A 21,275-nucleotide genomic window follows, 5' to 3' on the forward strand; every position below is an offset into this window, starting at 1 on the left:
AATAGTGTCTGACTGTAAACCGCAAAAAGACTATTTAAATATGAATTACAGGTCTGTGTGTAGGCTAAATGATGAATGAATGGCACAGGCGCGCGCGCTTTGTTTACTACAGTTATACACCGCGTGTCTGTGCCGTTCATTCACTCTCGCACCTACATTAATAAACGTTATGTTTACATGAACACATCCAAACTATATTGCTATAGCCTACAAAGATGAGTAAAAATAGACTGAAATATGTTGAAATAAAATGTCTGTATAAGCAACAAACTGCAAATTCCCATGTATATGCTAATATATCATACACAATATGTTACAGACTAAATATGAATGTTTAGACAATATTTTGTGATTAGTTTTGGATAGATTATAAAGTTTTGACTGTAAAAAAAGACTACAGTCACATTAAATAGGTACGCTTTTGTTCACCAATTTCTGCTCATAGTTAAATATACTATAGTATGATGTTTTGTCAATAATAAAGTAGGTATATTGAATTATCAACTAAGATGTTATTATAGTGTTTGTTCCAATATTCAAACTAATGAATCCTTACCTTTTTTAATACGTATGATAAAATGTATACTTTTTACAAAGATATACACTTGAAATATTGTTAAAATTGTAATTGTTGTTGTAATTGTAACCTATTTGTAATTGGTTACAATTTCTAATTGTAAAATATGTATATATAGATAATTTATTTTGTCCTTGCATTCTTTGGGACCCTGTGACACACAAGGCTTATTAATATGCAGCTCATTATGTATGTGGCACATTATCCGGCCTTTGTCTTCTCAGGTGTGAACACGCCTCCACGCATATTGCCTTTCCAAACAAAAGGTGTCTTATAAAATTTATATCAATGTATTGTTTTGTGTAAATGATTATGCAGGATGATTTTCAGATCATTTTGAAGCAAAAATTCTAGGCAACAACACTCATTAGTCAAAAGTCTTGTGGACACATATTTAGTATGTGTTTTGTGGCCTTATTTCAAACACTTGAAGTTTTATTTTTTTCAATAATCACGCATAAACATTATTCTCTAAAACATACAAACATGTACATTCATGTTGCTCTCATATTACGGTAGCCCTGTTTGTGCTATATAGAGTGAATTTACACATTTGCCATTAACATGTTTATAAATAACTGAAAAAAGCACAAATTCACATTTCATAGATGACACTAAATACATTTCATATATGACACTATTTAAATATTTTGTGTTAGACTTATTAAGTATAAATACATATCACTGTTAATCAAATATGTTTAAATAAAGTGAACAAAATTTAAACAAATATATGAAGAGCCTAAATCATTTTTTTCAGTATACATTTATTTTTAATCTCCCTGTGTCTCCACTGGACAGGACAAAGCGAACATCTCAAATCAATTTGTCCTTAGTGTCAGAAGTAGCAGAAGCGCTTGGACTATGTCAGAAACAGAATAGAGCACCAGTTTATCGTCGGGATTTGTCCTGGCTTTAAAAAAGAACTGTCTTCAAAAACTGAAAGAATAGCCTAAACAGTGTGAGTACTGATGGTTAAATTATATAGAATAAAATGAGTTGATCTCACTGTATAGTAATTGGCCCTAATACCTCTGAACTTACATGGTTACTAGATGTGTATCTAGTATGTAACCACAGTGTAAGTACACATTGGTGCACAGAATATACAGCTCTAATATTTGTGTATCTACACACATGTAACAACCCACTGAATTGTGTGCGTAAGAACAAATGTGTAACAGGACATTGGTAACAAAACTTTTTCACTTCAATAAGTACACATGTGTAACAGGAAAAAGTAACTTATGTAACAACAGTATGTATTCACACAATTTTTTTGCACTTCCACACGCAGTCTTCAATATACTGCAGTTACCAGTTTGGAATGCACTGAAACTTTATGGAAATCAAAAATATTTTCTTATAAGGTTCTCCCAGCGTCTATATCTAAACAAATTGATTTGATGGAAGACTGTGTTGCCAAAACTTCAACAACATTGTCCAGCATTAACAATTTGCTCAGAAAAAGATTTATTTTTATTAAAAGATTTACTTAATTTTTTGCCACAAGCATTTGTATATAAGGATAGCCTTTGCACAAGACTCTTCAGTACTGCATTGCTCAGCCAATTGAACTGTAATTAATTCAGTTTGTACTAATTCTCCTATGGCCACATACTTTTTACAGGTTTGCATCAAGGTGTTGAGGAAACTGAAAAGAAAAACAGGTCTTAGAGTTGGCGATAAGTCAAGACAGAGGTTTGTGGCCATAGATGAGTCCAAGTTCGCTTACAAGAGAAAGGTAAACCTGACATGAGAAATACAAAAAGAAAGGTAGTTTTTTACCATGATGAAATATTAAAGTTGGTTAAAACTGCACTCACTAATACTTCCAGCGTTAAAGCTGCAGTAGGGAGTTTTGAGAAAATGTTGACTTAGCCTGAAAATTTGAACAAGCACAACTTACAGGTCCAACCCCCTTGCTCTCTGCTGCGCTACAGCCCTCCCTTCACAGCTCCTCCCCCACAGCGGAGCCTGCAGTGAACGCGCAGGCTAGTAAGCAGGACCACCAATGACGGCGGATTATAAACCGTTATGGAACATTCACTAGGGGTGTGCCATATCATACCGTCCACAATAATACCGGTATACATTTGTACATGATAAAAAAAGTGTCATATCTCGATATCAATGATATAGCGACGCAATGACGTATGGCGCATTTACGTTCCCTAGCACGCACAACAACAACACCTGTCTGAGCGCGAGAGCAGCCTGTCAGCCTCCGATGACGATTTAGCAATTTCACAAACAGCTTGAGTTTTCAGCGGGGCTGCCGACGCGCGTCTTCTCTCGCGCGCGTTTAGGAGTCGGGACATGACTGAATGGTCTCTAGCACAATCGGGCCATCAGTGCATCGTAACTAAAGTTTTTAATTTTCAAGTCTTCTTAATTCTTATCAGTTTAAACATTCAAGCGGTTTTAAACTATCCAGTAAGTTACTCGCGCACTCTCTGAGAGAGTTGCACTGCGTGCATACATAGAGTACAGCTCGCGAGAAACTAAAGTAATTTTTCGCGGATTATATCGCTTTAATGGGGGGAAAAACACAAAATTGTGTCAAACTTCCGGTCTTGGTAAGTATACTCATAAACACAGTCGGTTATGTATAAAACGCATGTGACAGTGTGACAGACAGTATAATGAAAACAGCAATGGATTCGTGCACTAGCTGTAAAAGTGACAGCAGCCATAGGCTATGCGTCTGTCATTAATGTTGTCGTCAAAACAACAAAAGATAGCTTTAATTGTAATCACTGAGAATTATTAGCCTATGTATTTAATTTATTCAGGAAACAGAACTAATAGACTGTGTTATTTTACATTTGATTACTTTATTATGTTTCTGTAGTATTTCTGAATACTGGTGTTAGACCTACACACATTTAACATTTAATTCAAAGATTGAAATCAAGCTTCCTTGTGTTGTGTAAACTCTTAACAACAAAATTACCACATTGTAAAAACGCAATGAGTGAGCAAACATTTAGGTGAGATAAACATAAGAAAATTTTCAACAACAACCTAAAAAATGTTTATATCGTCATAAATATCATCATCGCAAATATTCTTGAAATATCGTGATAGAATTTTGAGGCTATATCGCCCACCCCTAACATTCACTAATAGGGACGAAACATCAACAATATGCTTTACATTGACTATGGCCTGCCCATACTTTGACTACAAACTTGGTCCTCAAATCATTATGTATTTTGCAATAAATGTAACTTTATAACGTTGCACTCTTTCTATAAGTTATAAATAGCTAGTAAGATAACGTTAAATGATTAGTTCACTTTAAAAAAAAACTTTTGCTGATAATTTACTCACCCCCATGTCATCCAAGATGTCCATGTCTTTCTTTCATCAGTCGAAAAGAAATTAAGGTTTTTGATGAAAACATTCCAGGCTTTTTCTCCATATAATGGACTTCAATAGGACAAACGTTTCAAGGACCAAATGACAGTTTCAGTGCAGCTTCAAAGGGCTTTAAACGATACCAGACGATGAATTAGTGTCTTACCTAGCGAAACGATCGGTCATTTCAAAAATAAATAAAAAACTTTAAGTTTTATAAGCACAAATGCTCGCCTTGCTCTGTTCTGTGATGCACGTTCGGGATCCTGTTCAAACTCGTCCATGATTGACACTGCTAAGACATTCCTCCTGGCTCTGATTGGTTGTTTCTGACCGGGAGCGGTGTATTTCTGCAAATGGCAATAGGACCACAGGGAGGAGCCAGAGGAGCTTGATTTTTTCACAGATTATCTGTCTCATATTCTACTGTCAGGACATAATGACAGTTTTAACAAATATTTGTTTACAAAAGTTACCTACTGGAGCTTTAATATTACATCAAAATACCATAGAGTTACCATGTAAGTACACTGGTATTACAATGTTGCACAGAGGTTTAGGTTTTGCATATTACACAGTGAGTTGTAACCTTTTTACACTTTATCTAAATCATCTAAGTGGACAGTTCCTGAGGAGTAAAGCCGGCTGGAACAAGAGAGAGTGAGTGAGAGAAGGACTTGGGACTTTTACACCACACGCGGAAAGAGTGAGCGCTGGAAACTGGACTGAGAGCTGATACAAGCAGGAGGAGTGATTGCTTACGAGCTGATTCAGCGGGAAGAGTATTTGGTGACAGAGAACTGTTATTTTTGTGCTGGAGTAAGGCTACGGTGAATGCGCTGTGGCCTCCGGGATGACAGCGGGCTGTTCGGGACGGTCTCCGGGATGACAGCAGGCTGTTCGGGCACGGCCTCCGGGAAGACAGCGGGCTGCTTGGGCATGACCTCCGGGTTCTTAGGGAGGCTGGAGGTCTTCCCCCTCCTCGGCCTTTGCTGATGGCGATGTGCAGGCTCTGGGCTTGACAGAATCAGTGGCGGATGGAGCTCTGGGCTGGACATCACCAGCCCAGGGTCGAGGAGGGACCGAAGCGGAGAGTGGTTCCGGGGCTCACCTCTAGCACCTCCTCTCCTGCGACCTCCGCGGGTCCCAGAAAACCTGGCCAGACGGGTTCCATCAAACGATAGTCCGTGTTCGATGGAAGGGGGGTCTGGGGATTTTACCGCCACGGTCTCCTCAGCGATGCGAGCCCATAATGTGAAGCACTCGAAAATATTCATCAGAGGGGGCACCTCTTCTGATTGCGAACTCCCCCTCTGCTGCTTCCTCTCCCTCTCGGTGGCTGGGTAAGAGACACGAAAACCCATACCGCTGGATCAATTCATGATGGGATCCTTCTGTCACGGCATGCACACACAAACAGGTAAGATCCAAAAGCAGTTTTATTGGGTAATCAGTGAGCGTAAATCCAGGCAGGCAAAAGGTCAAAATCCATGTAAGGGCAGTCCAAAACTAGAAACAAACAGATAGGAACAGCTCTCCGAAATGCTGGTAACATTAAACAAGGATCCCATGACAAAAACTAAACAGGCAGGGTATTTATACACACAAAACTAACAATCATGATGGGGAACAGCTGGGTGCAATGAACTGTGATGAGAGCAGACAAGGATTGTGGGAAATGCAGTTTCTAATGTGACTGACACCGTGGGGGAAGAAGACCTCTAGTGGTGAACAAGGGAAACACAAACCAGACACTGTGACAAAAATAAACAAAACCCTAGGTATTTATTTGAAACCGTGGCTAAACTAACAAAAAATAAAGCTTCAAGCCCAGATGTTTCCAAGCAGCCCAGCAGTAATGACTTTATGAACTTGTTTACTTACAAGATTGATAATATCAGGGAGAAAATTATAACTATGCAACTGTCTACTACAGTATCACATCAGACAGTGCAGTGTAGTCTCACTGACAAAAAATTCGATTCATTCATTGCTATTGGAAAGGGGGAATTTTATAAACTTGTTAAATCATCTAAATCGACAACATGTTAGACCCTATACCGACTAAACTATTAAAAGAGATGCTTCCAGAGGTCATAGATCCTCTTCTTCATATCATTAATTCATCTTTGTCATTAGGATACGTACCAAAAAACCTTTAAGCTGGCTATGATTAAACCGCTTGTTAAAAAAACGCAACTTGATCCTACAGAATTAGTCAATTACAGGCAGATCTCGAATCTACCTTTTCTATCAAATATATTAGAAAAGGGACTATCTTCACAACTATGTTCCTTTTTAGAAAGAAATGGTATCTGTGAGAATTTTCAATCAGGATTTAGACCATATCATAGTACTGAGACAGCTCTCATTAGAGTCACAAAGGATTTGCTCTTATCATCCGATAGTGGTTGTATCTCTTTATTAGTGCTACTCGATTTTAGTGCTGCATTTGACACTATCGACCACAACATTCTTTTAAATAGACTCGAAAATTATGTTGGCATTAGTGGAAATGCACTAGCATGGTTTAAATCATACTTATCTGACCGTTATCAGTTTGTCGCAGTAAATGAAGAGATGTATTATCGGTCAAAAGTTCAGTATGGTGTACCACAAGGCTCAGTACTAGGACCGTTGCTGTTCACTCTGTAAATGCTACCCTTAGATATCATTAGGAAACATGGAATTAGTTTTCACTGTTATGCTGATGATACTCAGCTCTATATTTCTTCACGCCCTGACGAAATTTACCAATCCACAAAATTAACAGAATGCATAGCTGATATAAAAACTGGATGACTAGTAATTTCCTACTACTTAATTCTGAAAAAACAGAGATTCTAATTATTGGACAAAAAACTTCCTCACATACTAACCTAGAATACTGTTTAACACTTGATGGTTGCTTTGTCAAGTTAGGTCGGTTAGGAACCTGGGTGTGCTCTTTGATACCAATCTTTCATTTGAAAGTCACGTGTCTAGTATCTGTGAAACTGCATTTTTTTTCATCTTAAAAATATATCTAAATTACATCATATGCTCTCAATGAAAAATGCAGAACAATTGGTTAATGCGTTCATGACATCAATTCTAGATTATTGTATTGCTCTACTGGGTGGTTGCCCTGTACGTTTAATACATAAACTACAGCTGGTCCAAAATGCAGCCGCTAGAGTTCTTACCAGAACCAGGAAGTATGACCATATTAGCCCAGTTCTGTCAACACTGCATTGGCTCTCTATTAAACATCATATACATTTTAAAATATTGCTGATTACTTACAAAGCACTAAATGGTTTAGCTCCCCTGTACTTGAACGAGGTCTTAACGCATTGATAGTCCTTCACGTCTATTGCAATCTCAAAATTCAGGCCAGTTGATAATACCTAGAATATCAAAATCGACTGCTGTACATCAATACGAAGGATGGCGTCCACGCTAATATTAGTCTCTCGGTTTATCCCGAGGTTTACCGCAGTCCGCCGGATGCAGGCCGTATCTGGATCTGATGAAGGACCTGTGCCTGTACACGACGACAACGCAGTCCTGAAGTGTCAACTAGTCTTTGGCTTGAGAAGGCCTCCTTCCCTTTACCTCTGCACTGATAAAACGTTTGTCAGGATAATTCCGATTCACATGGCTATGCGGAAGCGATTAAAATTTCTCAGAGCCACCAGCCACTGTTTTATGCAAATGAGCGGCCGGATAGCATTAAAGATTTTCTGTTAGAACGGTGTCGTGTTAGCTGCCCCTAAGTTAATAACTAATGATCGTTGCGACGGAAGTGAATCAATCAAAACTAACTTTAGCTGGACAATAACTTTATTCTAGAGCTGCTGGAAAGCCAAAACAATCTTGGTTACTTTAATTTCCTATTAGACCTGTAAAGCTGCCTTGAAACAGTCTATATTGTTGAACGCGCTATGTAAATGAAGGTGACTTGACACATAGAATAATCATGATTTTCATAAAGTTTCAGTGTATTCCAAACTGGTAACTGCAGTATTGGAGACTGCGTGTGGAAGGTGAAACTCTTGTTTGAATATATATTGTTGATACACAATTACATAATTCCTGTTACACATTTGTACTTACTCATACCATTCAGTCGGTTGTTGCAAACGGTGTGTAGTTATGGAAATGTTAGAGCTGTACATACTATGCACCAATGTGTACTTACACTGTGGTTACGTACTAGGTACACATCTATGTACCATGTAAGTTCACGGGTATTTGGGCTACTTAATACAGTATAAAGTGGGACCAATGAGCTAGATACTGTATGCATAAATGTTAATTATAAATGTATTTAGTTTAAAATAGGCTGGTAAAATTCTCATTGTAACATAAAATGTTTTTTGTATTATAGTTTTTTTTTTATATTTAGATCATATTTGGTGCATATGTTTTAACAGTTCATAGACTACACAGACAGACAGGTTTTTACAAAGTTAAGATATAACAGAGGGAGCTGAAACATGCCGAAAGCCTTCCTGTATCTCAAAAAGTAGAGTGTTGCAACGCCAAGGTCATGGGTTCGATTGCCAGGGAAAGCAAGAACTGATAAGAATGTAAATGTGTACCTTGAAATGCAATGTAAGTCGATTTGGATAAAAGTGTCTGCAAAATGCATAAATCTAAATGCATACAGAAGGTGCCAAGGAAAACAATTTCTATGTGGCCAACAGGAGAGTGAGAGACATCAGAGTGTGCTAATATTCGGTATCCACAGATTAGCCACACACACACACACACACACACACACACACACACACACACACACACACACACACACACACACACACACACACACACACACACACACACACACACACACACACACACACACACACACACACACACACACACACACACACACAATAACAACTTAAAATCACAAAACTATCCCTGACAGTTGTCCGGGCAACCCTGTAGGCTTTGCCTATTTAAAACTGATTTATGTTCGCTTATGTGTGTGAAGAGACTACAGAAAAACATAGCTAAAATGCATAATCTAGTTAATCTAGTCAACCGTAATTATATTACACATAGCTAATTATGAGTTTATTAATTTTTAAAAGTTACCCTTTTTAAGTAACACTTTATTTTAAGGGTCCAGGATTATGCATTAGTTAAGCATTAATTAATGATTAACTTGGTTACAATTAAGCCTTAGTGCACGGATACACTACACTAGTAATTAATGATTAACTTTACATTTTAAGGGTCCTGAATTATGCATTAGTTAAGCATAAATGAACTTGTAATTAATTATTTACTTGTTCATAATTATATATTAGTTATGCATGGACACAATAGTAATTTATGATTAACTTAACATATATTAAGGGCATATTAGCCATTATTTACAAATTATTCAACATTTGAAAGATACACATTTACGCTATAAATAAACAAAAATAACCAAGTAATTAATAATTAACTGAATGTACAGTAATCACCGTTTAGCCATTATTTACAACTTAATAAGCTGTATATTATTTTTGTGATGTTATTATATTTCTGTGCCATTCTATTAAGTTAACTGAACAATTATGTTTAATTACTGCTGGTTTTGCAGTTATACATTTCTAAAATAGTGCAATAAAGACAGTTTGACCCCCTGTTCTAAAGTAAAAGTTATATCCTCATTAATTATGGCACTTACGGAGAGATATTTAAGTTTATTGACAAGAATAAGCACATAATTAAGGCTAAACTGCCATTAATACAGTACTAATAAAGACAATTTGACCCCTATTCTAAAGTAATGGTTATATCCTCATTAATTAGGGCACTTATTGAGTGATATTTAAATTTATTGACCAGAATAAACCAGACGTTATTGACCAAAATAGACCCGACATGTATTTTTACGTAAAGTGTGGTTCTACAACATAGTACAATGTACTATGTACTCAGTACTATGAAATACATATACATGTACTTACATTTTCATACACTGAAATGTACAAAATTGACAGCACTAAAAATGATTAAATGTAAAAACATTCTGCTCTGTTCGTGACTTCCACTGCAAACTCCAAAATCAAAAAAAAAAGGATTACGTTGAACAAAACTACACTTTAAAACCTTAAAATGAATAACATTTCTGTAATGTTTGGTAACTCTTTATATTACGACCCGCAAACAACTGCGTAAGTAAACCGAAATTACGGTGTACGTTTCTGTAATTATAGTGTACTTCCGTGTAGGTATAAGGGAACAATATGTTACGTTTTGGGTAATAAAGGGGTAACAAGCAGATATACAACCTGAAAAGAACTTCGTAAGTAAAACGAAATTACAGTGTACGTTTCTGTAATTATAGTGTAGCTCCGTGTAGGTATAAGGGAACAATATGTTAAGTTTTGGGTAATAAAGGGGTACAACCAGATGTACAAGCAAATTATTTATAATGTAATTATTTTAAAACTAACAGGTACCTATTCTGTTAATATATTCCAGGCAAAAATTCCTAAAAGGCGAGCAAGAAAACAAAGAAGAAGAAAAGCAAGAGAAGCAAATAAAAGGGGGGGGATAATGTTTTACTTTGTTGTTTGAGTATACTGTAGAAAAGACAATGTTTTATTAAGATGAAAAAGTGTTTTTAAATTTTTTTGTAAAATAAAAGTCAGAAATTAAATGGGATCCTTTATTGTATATTTACTGCACTTACCCAATAACTACACAGAACAAAGGGGTAACAAGCGCCACTTTAATTTACAGCCCGCAGGAGTTACACTTACCCTGTAAATACACAGTTGAAACGGGTAACAAACACTACTTACTATGTAACAATACGAAACAACAATATTTGCACAGTAATTGCAGAGAAAGGTATTCTTATTAAGAAAAAAAACGTTTTAATTACACAGTATATTTGCCCTGATTTAAGTGTCATTGCAATACAATGTGATAAGGTAAGTACTAAGTACGACATGGTACGTTCTAAATTAAAATCATAGCAGAATTTTTTTTTTTCTGCTTAACGTTAAGTAGTTAAGTAAGAAAAGCCAAAAAATTCCATTTTTATCATACTGTGCTTACATACAGCCATATATATATATATATATATATATATATATATATACACACACACGTTTAATTTACAACCCACAGATGTCAAAATTAGAACTTAGACATCTAAGACATCTCTTAAAATTAGAAAAGAACTTATTTTGCCAGAAATGTGATAAAACCATTTATATACAACAGATGTACAATTTTTGCCTGGAATATATTAACAGAATAAGTACCTGTTAGTTTTAAAATAATAAAATTATAAATAATTTGCTTGTATGGTTGTACCCCTTTATTACCCAAAACTTAACATATTGATCCCTTATACCTACACGGAGGTACACTATAATTACAGAAACGCACACCGTAATTTCGGTTTACTTACGAAGTTCTTTGCAGGTTGTATAGCTGCTTGTTACCCCTTTATTACCCAAAACTAAACATATTGTTCCCTTATACCTACACGGAAGTACACTATAATTACAGAAACGTACTCCGTAATTTCAGTTTACTTACGCAGTTGTTTGCGGGTCATAATATAAAGTGTTACCTAATGTTTTAACCATTATTTCTCATGTAATACTTATTTTGTTTGCCGTGGGACACAAAAGGTGTTTTCTCAGACACAGGACACGACACGTTCTACGGCAGTGATATCAAACGCTCATTGGCTCTCGCTTGCTTCGTCACAGATTGCGACATGCATGAAGTGAAGCGGAATACCATTTTTCTGAATTAATAACTTAAATTCTGCTCTGTACCAGATACAAAACTAATATACATCACCAGAGAGGACTGCGACTGCAACACATCATCATTCGGACTACTATTGGTACCGCTTTTGACATTTTGGCAACACTTTACAAAAAGATTTGTCACTGGGCCGGTTCCGGTGGCATGTCATGGCCGCCAGTGTTGACGAGCGCCAACTGTGGACACCAATCAGGCCGTTATCGGTGAGCACATGTGGGAAGAGGATATATAAGGAGAAGTTTGAAGACATAGGGTGTGTCTTGGTGCTTGGGTTTCCACGTTGGGTTCCCTTGGCGTTTTTGTCAGCAGACAGCAGAAAGCAGCAACCGCAGTGCATACAACTGTGGGGATGTTTACACTTTGAAGACGGGTGAGTGCCTGACCTATGGAACTGAGAGAACAGAGTGATCCACGGCAGCGCTGAAGATCCATGCTGCTACCAAGGAGAGAAGTTAAGTATACTTTTTTTCATCAATGTACGAAAGGGTGATGTTATGAAGATTTACCAAGAACATTCTGAATACTGAATTGCGCTGACTGGCAATGTGTGTTGTCTCTCTCGTTGTGAGTCTTAGAGACCAAGGAAGGAACTGGGCTTTATAGGATTGCTCTTGAAACCTGATACCCCCGTGTAGAAAGCCATCGGTGGATTGTCTGACCCTGCAAAGATGGAGTGAAGGCCTGTTGTTCACGAGAGGTGATGTGGCATTTTAGTGTCTGAAAGTGTGAAGTGAGCACGTGTAAAGAGTTATAGTACTGATGCATGCACGAGTGTGGGAGACCAAATCATTACCATCATTCTATGATCTTTATTTGGGGAAGCCAAACCAGTGGGGCATCAAAAAATCGAATCTGATCTGTCGATTGTAAAGTTGTGTCCAGGTTCCCAACCACCTGATGCTACACTGGAGAAAGGAGAAGCTTGGCCTCATGTGCTGGTGAGAAAAGCTGTAATTGAGTTCATGGGATATTACGTTGTGGTCATTCATTCGAAAAAACAGAAAAAGCCCAGCCATCTCACCTGGTCTTACGATTATTTTTTTCCTGGAGACTGCCGCGCCCTCACCGTCTGTCCTGAGAGGAGAAAGAGCCGGTTAGTAGCGGTTGGATTTCATACTCACGATTGTGTTCCGTGTGCATAGAGAGTCTGCTGACTGCTGCGTCCGATCTGCTGCCGTGCTACGAGCTGAGGGACCCTGTGAACCATTACTCTGAAGGAGAGTCTGCTGACTGCTGCGTCCGATCTGCTGCTGCCGTTCTATGAGCTGAGAGGCCCTGTGAACCATTGCTCTGAAGGAGAGTCTGCTGACTGCTGCGTTAGATCTGCTGCCGCTCTACGAGCTGAGACATCCTGTGAACCATTACTCTGAAGGAGAGTCTGCTGACTGTTGCGTCCGATCTGCTGTCGTTCTACAGGCTGAGAGGCCCTGTGAACCATTACTCTGAAGGAGAGTCTGCTGACTGCTGCATCCGATCTGCTGCCGTTCTATGAGCTGAAAGGCCCTGTGAACCATTGCTCTGAAAGAGAGTCTGCTGACTGCTGCGTCCGATCTGCTGCCCCTCTGCTGCATCCGATCTGCTGCCGTTCTACGAGCTGAGAGGCCCTGTGAACCATTGCTCTGAAGGAGAGTCTGCTGACTGCTGCGTCTGATCTGCTGCCGTTCTACGAGCTGAGACACCCTGTGAACCATTGCTCTGAAGGAGAGTCTGCTGACTGCTGCGTTCGATCTGCTGCCGCTCTACGAGCTGAGAGATCCTGTGAACCCTTACTCTGAAGGAGAGTCTGCTGACTGCTGCATCCGATCTGCTGCCGTTCTACGAGCTGAGAGACCCTGTGAACCATTGCTCTGAAGGAGAGTCTGCTGACTGCTACGTTCGATCTGCTGCCGTTCTACGAGTTGAGAGATCCTGTGAACCATTACTCTGAAGGAGAGTCTGCTGACTGCTGCGTTCGATCTGCTGCCGCTCTACAAGCTGAGAGATCCTGTGAACCATTACTCTGAAGGAGAGTCTGCTGACTGCTGCGTCCGATCTGCTGCCGCTCAACAAGCTGAGAGACCCTGTGAACCATTGCTCTGAAGGAGAGAATGCTGACTGCTGCGTTCGATCTGTTACTTTTTGAGGAGCTGAGAAAGCTTGCTAGTGTTACCCACCTGTTGTCCTCCGGTGGACGGGAGAGATCTGGTCCTCCGAGGCGGTGTTTCACCTCCACCGTCCTGCAAGGAAAGGGAGTGCACGGCTGTTCCAACTTTACGAGCCAAAAAACCATCCTCTGCTTCTTACCCTTCGCTGTCAGCCGTCACAGACCCTCTTGACCTCCCGCTGGCCAGAGTTCCCCTCGTCGGAGGCCCATGCGGGACATCCTGGAGTGAAGTAAAGAACCCGGAGTCATTCCGTTGCTGTTTTAAGTGCTATTAATTTATAAATAAAAAGAAGAGATTTTATATTATCTGTTGCCTCGCCTGATTGGTGTCTTTGGTGCCGGCTCCTCCGGAGTCTGGTTATTGACCCTCGGCCTTGGGAAACGGTTACAGATTCATCAGTTAACATTAGTTAACTACCTTAGTTAACCTGTTAACCTTCAAGGCCACTTTTGAAAAATCCCCAGAAATGGCATACCCAAACTTAAACAGATACAGTTCATGAACCCTTTGCACTAAAAGCACAAGTATGATCTCATTTGAAAGCTGACATCTAGTAGTTTATTGTAAATGTAGAAATAATTATTGTCATAATGAAAAAAAAATGTTTAAATAGCTTCAAAGTTTTGTAAAGTTATTAGAAATTTACTTTCATGAAACATCTTCATAAAAATAAAATTGAAGTTGGCCCTGGAGCAATCTAGAAATGCACTGCAGCTAAAGCCATATGTGTGACCATTTTATATTTAAAATCTGAAAATGATAAGTCTAAAACTCTGTATTTAGTTAAATGTTTTTCAAGATCATGTCAAATTACTTTATTTTGATTAGACTCTAAAATGCAAACTGATGTTTAGTCATCTTCTGAGTCATCTAATCAGTCTATTGTCTCTATTATTTTGTGGTGCAAACGAGCCCCATTCAGAGTCAGTCTCCCCTGCACACATTTACACCTCTCCAGACTGGTTATGGCTCTAAATATGCATTTCTTTTGTCTGCATTATAGCTACTAACGACTGGCTATTCACAGGCTATTCATAGGGTTTCAAACCCTAATTTCTTTTATCAAAGTTCTCACTAAATATTTGAAACTGGTATCAAATGCACTGAAACATTTCAGTAAGCATTCCTATTTAGAAAAAAATCATAAAACAATAAATGCTGGTGGCAGGTGCACCTGGGCTAGCTAGCATGTTAGCTTAGCACACCATCAATACACGACCATTTATGAGATTAAAACCATGTTTGTGCTCCAAACTTACTTTATAACGCAAGTCGAGTGTTTTAAATAATCTTCTGTGATCTATTTTGGCTTCAGATAAAAAAAAAATCCGACAGAAAATTTATTATTTATAGTGTTCTGCACGATGATGAAATCTATATCGATTAGCATTGCATTATAAATATAATCTATTATTATGAAATACCTGGCATGGCTTGAAGAACACAGGTAACTCAAATATCATTGCAATCATGTTTATTGTCTTCAAAACATCTTTATCTGCATGTTGCAGCGATCTCTGTCAGCTACTGTCTGTATCAGTGACGTCCTGGAATGTCACATGACTATGGGTCTTCTTCGTGATCCATATATGGACTGTTATTGTGCATATAGCGCCCTCAGGCTATTGGTATGAATTGAAAACACAGCACATCTCAGTAAGAAGCGATCATAATGATTACATCGACGCATTTGGGTATAAATTCAACAAATATTATTCCTGTCTATAGAAATATGATGTGAATCTATGAGAATATATCAATATTTCTCCAAGTCTGCACATTTTTGAGCTAAAGCCCTGAGGGACGATGTTTTGCGAATCGCTGTCATGACGACAGCTTGGAGTGTTTTTTATGAATGGACCAGCTGACGCTCATAATTCATATTAAAGGTATCGACTCATTTTTCCATTTCATAACTCCTGACACAAATTAAGACATAACTGTCACTGTAAGTTTCTCAGAATACAATAGTGGTCAAATACTGAATCTTGAGTATTATATCTTTTTAATGATGTATAGTTTGTCAAGGTATAACATTAAATCTGATAGTAAATTTGAACTAAATAAAAAAAAAAAACGCTTCAGTGCGCCGACGCTCTGGAAACGGTTAACAGGTTAACATATACTAAGAATGAACAATAATTCTACAGCATTAATTAATCTTAGTTAATATTAATTTCAACATTTACTTATACATTATTAAAATAAAAGGTTGTATTTGTTAACATTAGTTAATGCATTGTGAACTAACATGAACAAACAATGAACAGCTGGATTTTTATTAACTAACATTAATAAAGATTAATAAATACTGTGACAAATGTATTGTGTACACCAATGTGTCCCTGAGCAAGACACTTAACCCCTAGTTGTTCCAGAGGCGTGCGACCTCTGACATAAATAGCATTTGTAAGTCGCTTTGGATAAAAGCGTTAGCTAAAATGAATAAATGTAAAAAAAAAAATGAATAAATGTCTCCCGGTGCTGGTGGTTCTACAGGGCGAGTGCAGCGGTGGTCGCGAGCCTTCTGAGCTCTCAACTGCTGTTTTAACAGCATCACAATTCTGTGTAAAAATTGTGTTTGTTTGTCTGACGGCCGGTTGAGGGCGAAGAAAGTGAGTGCTTCACTGGTACAGGCTGCACCATCCCTGTCAGTGTTGCCACGATCATTCCCCTGTGTGTTCCGGCACTGGTGAGAGTTTTTCATTTCCTGAAAGAGCAACAAAAACAAAAAACAGAAAAACAAAACTTCCTGAAATTTGCTTTTGCGTCTATTTCAAGATGTCATTCCAGCCGTGCGTTTTTGGATGCGGTCGTTTCGCTGTTCCTCTCTGACGGTCACAATTGTTGCATTGTTTGGGCTTACAGCACGCTGAAGCAGCTTTTGTAAACGGTTCATGTTCCCATAGACTCCATCACCCAGGCAGTCTAGCTGTTTGGGACCACTTCAGGGCTGCAAAGGTACATCTGTTGCCCCTCTGGACTCGTCCCTCCACCAGTTGTTTTTTCTTCTGTCTGAGTGGACACCCCTCGACACAGAAATAGTCTGGCCACAGCTGGCCCCGGGGCCCCCACAGAAATGCATTCCCCAGTGAGCCTTCTTGCACACAACTGTGCTAAAGTCAGAGAAGAGATGGAGCAGGTCTTGGTAGCTGCCCCTTATTGGCCCAACCAGACCTCTCCTCTTGACATCCCTTCCTAACTCCTTCCTCTGAGTACATTCTCAGGGATGGGGCATCACTTTATCGATCACTTCAGTGCTTTCTTTTCTGCTAAAGGGCTGTCTCCTCCACCTCAAAATGTTGTTGCCTCTGTTTTGACGTACACCTTTTGGGACTTATCTCTGGTGCTACCGCACTGCAGAGACCTCCCTTGAGCCCTGCAGGCAGCGAGTTAAAAATCCTGTTTTTAGAGAAACAGTTCTCCTGCTTGCTTAGTCTCTATCTAGAGGGTAGGGACTTACACGCATTATCGGTCAACAAATTGTGCCTGGAATTCGGGCCGGCTAACTCTCAAGATATTTGAGACCCCGACCTGGATATGTGCCCAAGGTTCCTACCTCTCCTAAGGGACAAGGTGGGGAGCCTGCAAGTGCTGCCCCGGAGGAGGCAGACTATGCCCTGGCTTTTCTCTGTCCGCCTGCTCCATTGTGGTTATACATGCTCAGAATGCAAAGCCTGGACCTCAGACCAGCTCTTGTCTGTTACGGAGACCAGCAGAAGGGAAGGCTGTTTCCAACCAGGGGTTGGCCGACTACATGTGGTTGCCTTCATCTTGGTGATTTCCCAAGGTGGACGTGCCCATCTGGGTGGTGAGCTCCTCCCAAGTGAGTGTATTGCTCCCTCCTAGGCGTTGACACGGAGTGCCTCGCTGAACAGATGATAAATAGAGTTGGGGGCTGGGCGACACCTATCACGTTTGTTAGAGAACTAGCCTATGTGCCAAAACGCTGCTTCCCGTGGGCGCCCTTCACATGAAGCCAGTTCACTGTAAGCCCGGTTTGAAGTGTCGGCTTGCCGCACCATTCCCCTCCTATGGACTGGATACATGTGCAATTCTTGCTCCAGTGATTTCCCCTTATTGGCCTAAACCTGTCGAGTTCATCCATACCCTTCGCTAACTGACGTGGCGAAGCGTCCAGAGCCAGGCCTTTCACTCGTATTCATGGGTGAACCTATGTTAGGCTGGGTCCATATGTTGTGATCCCTACGGCGATCCCATATGTGTATTCTTCCACGGTGCGGCTCCCTGTGGCGAGCCCGTGTCTTGCCTCAGCAGAACCTGCTCTGCCGTCACTGTCCAGTTGATTCTCCCCCTGTTGCTACTGGAGCCACCCCAGTGACATTCCATATGTTGTACTGCCCGGTTTTCTGCTCAGTCCATATGTGTATTCTCCACATGTTACCTCCCTTCGGGCAGGATGTGGCTTCCGCAACGTATTCCTTTCCAACGAAAGAGAACGCTTTCCCAGTGGTCTTGTGGAACAAAGCATTGACTTTCCTGGCCTTCTCCGCCTCAAATAATGTGGGGGGATCAGAAGGCTTTTGTCTAGGCACTGGAAGCACTGGAAGGTGGCAGCACTAGTGGCGTTTTAATTGGGATTCCAATCAGTCGACACGTCGACTACTTCGATCGTGAGCGACTGAAAGGGAACGTCTCGGTTACGTATGTAACCCTTGTTCCCTGAAGGAGGGAAAGGGGATGTAGTCCCGTCGCCACTATTGCTGGACCACTGCTGACTCCGAGTTATGCTCGGCTCCTCAGTGAAAAACAGCGGGGGCGGAGAGAGTGATGCATTTCACGCACGCCAATGTGCACTGGCTCGTTTTAACAGTACTCTAAGATGACAAGCTCCCTAAACGTGATTCCAATCAGTCGACACGTCGACTACGTCTCCGTTCCCTCCTTCAGGGAATGAGGGTGACATACGTAACCAAGATGTTTTTCTTTATGGAAGTTTTGCATTTGGTGAGCTAATTAAGAATTAAAAGTCGTTGAATCAATATTTTGTTAACAGTTATTTAATTATTCCATCCAATATCGTGGACTCGCTCTCTCTTGTTTCATTTAAAGGCAGCTGCTGCAATTTTGTGACTATTGTTTTGTACACTGTTGGATTATGAGATACAAACAGGTACGAATTTAAAACCGTTAATCTGAAATCAATATATCTTATCCCCATAATTATTTATGGGGGCGAAATGCTGTGTAATAATTGGTATGACTGGATACCATATTTTTTAAATGTCCGTCTAGTTTGAACTTGCCACGCTAGCAACTGCTTTTCGCTGAAGCTTTGCATTTAAACACCAAATACAATATTTCAACTTAGATCAATATTTTGTGTCTAATTATTTACTTATATGGCAAGTAGCCGTGTAATAATAAATATTACCTCCGCTTCGCATCGTGGTCCTGACCACCCTGTTGGGAGATATTTTGAGAGAACCACTGGCTGGATGTACATTATCCCTTACTTAACAAATGCATAATTCAGGACCCTTAAAATTGAAAGTTAATCATGAATTACTAGTGCATTCGTTCTTAACTAATACTTAATTGTGAACAAGCTAATCATTAATGAATCCTTAACTAATACATTACTCTTGACCCTTAAAATAAAGTGTTACCCATTTTTGGTTTATTTCAGTATATGCAATACAGCACTGTAAACTCACAAGGGATTGTGAGTACTGCAAACCCTGTTAAATCTACCTCTGAGGTTTGTTCTAATCTACAGTAACCCGTTATAGCGTTCTGACAGAATCTACTGAATTATCACAGAAATCATACAAAGGTATTGCAGGGATTAGGAAATACAGTAGCTGGTATCTATTCCTGCTAAATTCTATTGAGGTGAGTGTTAAAAATAGGAGCTACTGTAATGATGGATTTGCTCTATGGTGTGCATATTGGAGAAGCTTTAACACTGAGAAAAAAAATGTCATGGAACATCTTCCCGTGGCATCAAGCCTAATTTTGGAATGCCAGCTGCAAGAGCAAAAAAAATACAAAAAAGTGTGAAATCATGTAAATCATTATTGTTCCTAATTTGTTTTTTCACTTGTATGTACTGTGTATGTATCTGTGTGTTTGTATTACAGCGGCTTGTCCCTGTGTGATAAAATATCCACCATGAAAGGTCTGCTTGCCAGTATTCTTCTCTGCCCACCATGCAGCTGCACATGCTGTCATTTGCAAATGTACAAGAAGCACATCTAATGGCAGAATGAAAATTGGTGGTTAAAGAAGAAATTTAAAGTGCATATGATTGAAATAAACTCGAAAAATGTGTTTGCTGCTTTTGAAAAATACTGATTTTGATAACTATAAACTTCACAATTCCAAAAACTTTTATATCACAACACATTACAAGATTACAAAGATTTTAACACAGTGCAAAGACAATAAAACAAGACCTCTAGCGGTTCTTTGGAAAATTACTGCACCTGATCAGTATAGTGACGCCCACATCCTCACAGGTCTCGTAAACACGTGCCCAGGTGTCCTGAATTATGCCTCGCTCCACATCTGTCAGCGGCTCTGGTCTCTCCCTCCCCTCTGTCTCTTCATCCTCCCTCTCTTTCTCCATGCCACAGACGCACCACGGGGTACTTGCGCCTGAAGCAGGCACAGACGATGGAATGAGAGGTGGTCGTGGTGGAGAGGACCGACGAAGTTGGCGGAGGGGGCAACAGAAACGCAGGGCAAGAGAGTAGAGAGTGTGCATCCGCCCCCCTCTCACCCTGTGCCCCTCACTTCCCTGAGCAGGCAGGATGATTTCACTACTGACAATCGCTCGATGAATATATCTGCTGTCACTGTCTTCTGTCGCTCTGTCTGCTTTTCCGTTCCTTGACTTTCTAGCTGCTAAGGTCTTTGTCTACCCTCTAACACAGATGTTGTCTGTGCTCGGAACTTCTGGATTTGTAATGACCTCAGATATGGAACATGTGGAGGAGATGGAGGGAGCTGAAGAGCTGAAGGGAGGGGTGACAGGGAGAGAGAGAGCAAGAGAGAGAGAGAGAGAGAGAGAGAGAGAGAGAGAGAGAGAGAGAGAGAGAGAGAGAGAGAGAGAGAGAGAGAGAGAGAGAGAGAGAGAAGAGAGAGAGAGAGAGCGAGAGAGAGAGAGAGCGAGAGAGAGAGAGAGAGCGAGAGAGAGAGAGCGAGAGAGAGAGAATTTTGAATTTTAAAATGCCTTTTATTCCTATAAATCACTCTTAATTTAAACACTTGTTCCAAACAAATCACACAATTATATTATATCAGATAAGTACACATAAATTACACCAAAAAATAAAAAAATAAATTATCCTCAACAACAGAGCACAGCGCTCCATTACAGCACCACTTCATTTAAAATGTTAGTAGATCCTTTGTTGACTTATAAAAACAAAAATCTATCAATATTC

At 39.8% G+C, this 21,275-nt stretch overlaps 1 protein-coding gene across 1 annotated transcript in view; it reads right to left on the reverse strand.

Annotated features, from left to right (window-relative positions):
* The window catches only part of cygb2 (cytoglobin 2), a 116,326-nt gene extending 95,496 nt beyond the window's left edge, over positions 1-20,830 (reverse strand). The window contains exon 1 of the mRNA XM_077199056.1: positions 20,313-20,830. Coding sequence (XP_077055171.1) covers positions 20,313-20,593 — 281 coding nt within the window. The 5' untranslated portion in view covers positions 20,594-20,830. The remainder of the gene's footprint in view (positions 1-20,312) is intronic.
* Positions 20,831-21,275: the final 445 nt, after the last annotated feature.

Source organism: Siphateles boraxobius, unplaced genomic scaffold (assembly GCF_051911475.1).
Source record: "Siphateles boraxobius isolate OS27281-9 unplaced genomic scaffold, OSU_SipBor_1 41, whole genome shotgun sequence".
Classification (NCBI taxonomy): Eukaryota; Metazoa; Chordata; class Actinopteri; order Cypriniformes; family Leuciscidae; genus Siphateles; species Siphateles boraxobius.